The sequence below is a fragment of the Pediculus humanus genome, genomic scaffold (genome assembly GCF_000006295.1).
Source record: "Pediculus humanus corporis 1103172108249 genomic scaffold, whole genome shotgun sequence".
Classification (NCBI taxonomy): Eukaryota; Metazoa; Arthropoda; class Insecta; order Psocodea; family Pediculidae; genus Pediculus; species Pediculus humanus.
Window position 1 is genome coordinate 102,316 of NW_002987818.1, and position 5,048 is coordinate 107,363.

Here is a 5,048-nt window from a genome sequence, read left to right on the forward strand (position 1 = left end):
CTCTTATTCCGCGACCGATAGTTCCTCTTTTCGAATGAATTTCTTCAGATATTTTTTCCAAATTTTTCAAAGACAAAGAGTAAGAATTTTTAACTAATATAAGTTGCTTTTGTAGGAACTCAACTTTTTCTTTTTGAGAAGCTAAATTTTTTTGACATAGTTCTTTCTCTTCAAAATAAGGTTTCGATTTGCTTATACTCTTACGAAGTTTTGATTCAAAATCATGAACTTGTTTTTCCGCTTGATTAAAAATTAAGGTTCTTTTCTGATGTTCCATTTCACTTTCTGTTTTTTGGGTTTCAGCTTCCATAACCTTTATTGTTGCATGATTCAGCATTTCTTGCCACGCACTATCAAACTTCCATTCATGCTGCCTGGACAAAAAGCGTTGCTCGGCTAAAGCAACCTGAAAAGTAAAAAATAAATATCAAAATTATTTTATTATATTAATCAACGATTACAAAGAAATAAGAATTGATAAAAAAAAAAAAGTTAACAAAAACGATAATATCAATGTAATTTTGTTATACCAAATGATAATTTTTTAAAATTCATTATTACAAAAAATACAAGAATGAGAAAAAAAAAAGTAAACAATATCATATTTTGACATCAATTTTTCCATTCTTTTTTTATATCGTGTACAAAGAAGTATTTAAAACCTAGCAAACTGATTATCTTTTTCAACTGTTGAAATTGTTCAAATTAGAGCCAATGATAAATTATTTATGGTTTTAAAATTCTTTGTTTAAATCTTTTCACTGTTCAACACTATGTTCAATAAATTACTTATCAGGGTTCAAATTCAAATTATTATCACTCTACGATTTAGAAATCAATCATATTTGTTAAAAAAATGTTATTTTAAAATTATACACACTGTTTCTTTAGCAGCCTGATGAATTTCATTTGCTCTTTGATACAATACTGCAGCTCTTTGACAATCCATTTGTGCTTTCCTTAAAGTTTCCAAAGCATCATAATAAGGTCTTGCTTTTTCTATACATCCACCAAGTTTTTTAGACAAAGCTTTTAAATTTTTAATAGAATCATTGAGTAAAATTCTAAAAGCTGTATTGGCTTCATCTAATTTAACTTCTAATGAATTTATTTCAGTTGTTGTAGAGTTCAATTTTTCAAGCTCAATCTAAATAAAACAAAAATTATAACATGAAATGTAAGTAATCAATTATTAAATTTAAAATTAAAAATCTTTTTTTTTTTTTGAAAAAAAAATAAAATGACTGCATTTTTGTTTATGTATGTTAACACTTACAATTGATTTATTAAACATGTTTAAAATAAAAAAAGAAAATTGATTTGATTAATATTTAATGACAATCAATTTTTTTTTGCAATCAGCGTAATGCTTTTAGTTGTAAATCAAAAACAAAAACTAATTCTGTTTGAAATTTTTCTGTTTTTTTTCTTTGTGAAAACCAGGACTCATTATGCATCTGATTATCTTTTGAAAGTGTAATTTAAAATCTTTTGTTTTTTTTTTAAAAAAGAAAAAAAAAATAACATAAAGTTATAAATGGCAAAGTTTAAAAAAGGTATACTGCCTTGCATTTTCAGTTTTATTTTTTATTTTTTTTTAAATTGATGTATATTTTAATCATCCAATAATTATAATTATGTAATAAATCAATTATCATTTGAATTAATTGTTACATTTTTATAAAAATAATGAAAAAATTGGCTTGTCACTAAAAAGTAAAATTATTAATGCATTACCTAAACAAAAATAAATAATTTGATTAAGGAGTTGAATAATGTATATAATTTTTCTTATGATAATTTTGTCAAAAAAATACTTCTCTTTGTCCATAATTAAAACTGTACAAATAAATAAAATGATACACACATTCATAAATAAGAGCATGAAATAAAACATATAAGTAATTAATAATTATTAATAATTAATTTTTATATTAAACCTGTATTCTGGGGTCAAGGTCCGTATCATCACCATCGTCGCAATTTTCATCATACATTTCGAGTTAAAGTTAAAAAATATTAATATTATCATGTAATCATTTCACATTTATATAAAAATATTTAACATTAATAAAATTAAAAAATTAAAAATTTTCTAAATTTCAACCAATGGTAAACAAGTAATTCTTCACTGTAATTGAGCATTTAATTAACGTATTGGTCGTAAAGCAGAAGACTTTTTTTTACGTGTTTGGCAACTATGCAGACACAAAGTTTGTTAATCTTATTTCAGTGACAATTCAGTCTAGAATAATATATATTTTCCGAAGCTTTTTTTTTATCCGGTTACCTTATCGATTAAAATGGATAATTTTGTAACGTTAAAAAAGGTCATCTATTAATGTTCAGGTTCGTGGAATTAAAAGAATTGACCAGATGGTAAAATTGTTTTAACACTTTACATAGGTTTTGACTTATATTTACCTTGCATGTGCAATGAGAATAATTGTTTGAATGAACTTACTCGGGAAAAGTAATTGATTTGTCTTTTTTGTATTTGAAATACCCTATTATTTTCACTGGCTCATTTAAAAATTTTTTATTAAATATTTTTAAAAAAAATTGTTAAAATGAAAAATGCGAATTGTATTGTCTTGAAACTTTCAATATGTAAACCACTTGTTTCATGAATAGCCAATTGTTACAAGTCAATTTTTCAAAAAAATATTAATTAAAATTAATATTAATATTAAATACTATAAATATATATTAAAATCTCAGTTTTCAAGTCGTTATGAGGCAAATATTACATGTGAATGATCTCAATTTATAGAATATGAGTAATTACTGTTCACTTGTTTACTCCTACGCCCTTTATAACTGTAATGTGGCATGCATAGTAGAAAATTTATTATTTGAATTTTCAAATAAATATGCATATATATAAAATATACATTTACTAAATAAAATCTTGCCAAAAATTATTGTTTATTAATTATTAGTTTTATTTACTTTAATTAATTTTTATAAAAATCCTTTCTTATTATAATCTATTCTGCATTCAAGAATTCAACATTGGAAAGAAAACCTTTATTCTTATTACTCAAATTATACTACAAATTATACACCTTTTGCCTGAAATAAGTAATTATGAATTTTTAATTTAATTATTATTATTATTATTATTGTTTTTTTTAGGATTATGTATATGATTCTGTGTGTATTGTTTACACAAAAGCACTTGTAATTTCATAAAATACATAAAAATCCACTAAAAGTACAACATAAGAGAAAAATGTGAACAAGAAATCTAATAAAAATCTACAAAATAAAATTTATTTGTTAAAAAAATGTATGCTAAAGACAAAAATGCACAATTAACCTCTTCACAAGTTAATCAAAGTGAAGCAGGGCCTGATATTGTTGATGTAAATCCTACATTTTTAAAAAATACTCAGGCTGCAGAAAATAACGAAGAACTAAATCTTCAAACTAAAAATGCTAAAGAACCTAATTTGGTAAATAAAAATGGTGGGAAAGAACATATCATATATTCTCAACAATCTACAAATCCAGCCATTGAAGTCTTGGACCGCTTGATATCTTTGAGTCCTTCATCTAAGGAATCTGTCAACTCATATAAAAATGAAAGGAATTTTGTTTCTGATAGAGATGAGAAAAATTTATTTAAATTAGATGGCATTGAGCAAACTGTTTTAGAAATTGAACTTGAAAAACTGCATAACTTATTATTAAAACAAGAGAAAACTAATCAGGAAAAAGTAAGCGATTATGAAACACATTTGACAAAATTAACAGGTCAAACCTGCATACTTCAAGATCAATTAAAACAAGCAGAAGATAGGGAAAAGGCTCTGGTTAAAAAAGTGAATGAACAAAATCAGAATCATGTACAATTGAGTATAGTTATGCAAGAATATGAGAAATTAATTTCCAAATTAACAGCAGAAATTGAAACAGAAAAAAGGGGAAATAAAGAAAAAATAGAAAATTTGACTGCAGAAAAAGACTCAGCATTACAGCATTTAACAAATGTCGAAGCTGCATTTACAGATGTTCATCAAAAATATGAAAAATGTAAGAAAGTCATTGAAGATTATAAAAAAAATGAAGCAAAATTAAAGAGTTTAATAAGCGACCAAATAGACACATTGAAAATTAAAGAAAAACAATTGGAAACCATTCAAGTGCATGCATCAAAACAATTAGAAAATGCACATATAGAAGTTGAAAGGTCGAGACAAAATCACGAACAAGAAATGACAAGATTAAGAGCTTTGTTGAGGAAAACTGAATTGAAAGTAATGTCATTACAAGAATCCCTTGAACAAAAAATTAAAGAAAATCAAGAATTGACTACCATTTGTGATGACCTCATAGAAGGCAAAGTTCCACCGCATTAAAAAAAAAAAACATTTATATATATATATATATGTAATTTTTAAAAACAATTCAAAGCTTGCTTGACAATGAAAAAAATAATTAAATATGAAAATAAAAATTAAAAGTATAAAAGAGATCTGAAGAAAAATTTTTACAACAATTAATAATATGGTAGCTTTTAAATCATTAATCAAAATACTTAATATTATTATTAACTAAAACGACTGACGGCTTGAAATAAAATTCACATTTAAATCTTATTTAATTTTTTTAGAAACCATAAACTTACTTTTTAAAACTGTTAATAAATTTCTTACTTTCTTTCTTTCTTTTTAATTCTTTAATGTAATATATATATATATTATTTGTTTTGATACTTAAAAAAAATTTAGCTTTAAAAAAAATAAATCAGATATAAATATATATATATATATGGATATTTTTTATTATTTAAATTTATTTTCACTGGAGTGAAAAATGGGGGGTGGGTGGGGAAAAACATTTCAAAATAACTATTATTTTCCCTTTTGAGTATAATTTAAAATGCAATAAAAGTGTGTAAGTGCAATATCGACAGTACTTTACATATTTAATATTATTAAAATGGATCTAAAAAAGATTTAATATTAATATTAATTAAAATGATGAAAAAAAAATATTTTTTTAGCTTTACAATTAAATTTAATGTGAATGCCTCCTGTAGT

General features: G+C 23.7%; 2 protein-coding genes across 2 annotated transcripts; one reads left to right on the forward strand and one right to left on the reverse strand.

Annotated features, from left to right (window-relative positions):
- Position 1: 1 nt before the first annotated feature.
- On the reverse strand, positions 2-1,294 carry Phum_PHUM467110 (uncharacterized protein; the record flags this gene model as incomplete). Its single annotated transcript, XM_002430158.1, has 3 exons — positions 2-406; positions 881-1,147; positions 1,277-1,294. Coding segments are annotated over 3 exons (690 nt in total), but the record flags the coding sequence as incomplete, so codon positions are not given.
- A 1,996-nt stretch (positions 1,295-3,290) lies between these two features.
- Positions 3,291-4,627, forward strand: Phum_PHUM467120 (Keratin, type I cytoskeletal, putative; the record flags this gene model as incomplete). Its single annotated transcript, XM_002430159.1, has 2 exons — positions 3,291-4,349; positions 4,619-4,627. 2 exons carry the CDS (start codon positions 3,291-3,293, stop codon positions 4,625-4,627), a joined length of 1,068 nt encoding a protein of 355 aa, XP_002430204.1.
- Positions 4,628-5,048: the final 421 nt, after the last annotated feature.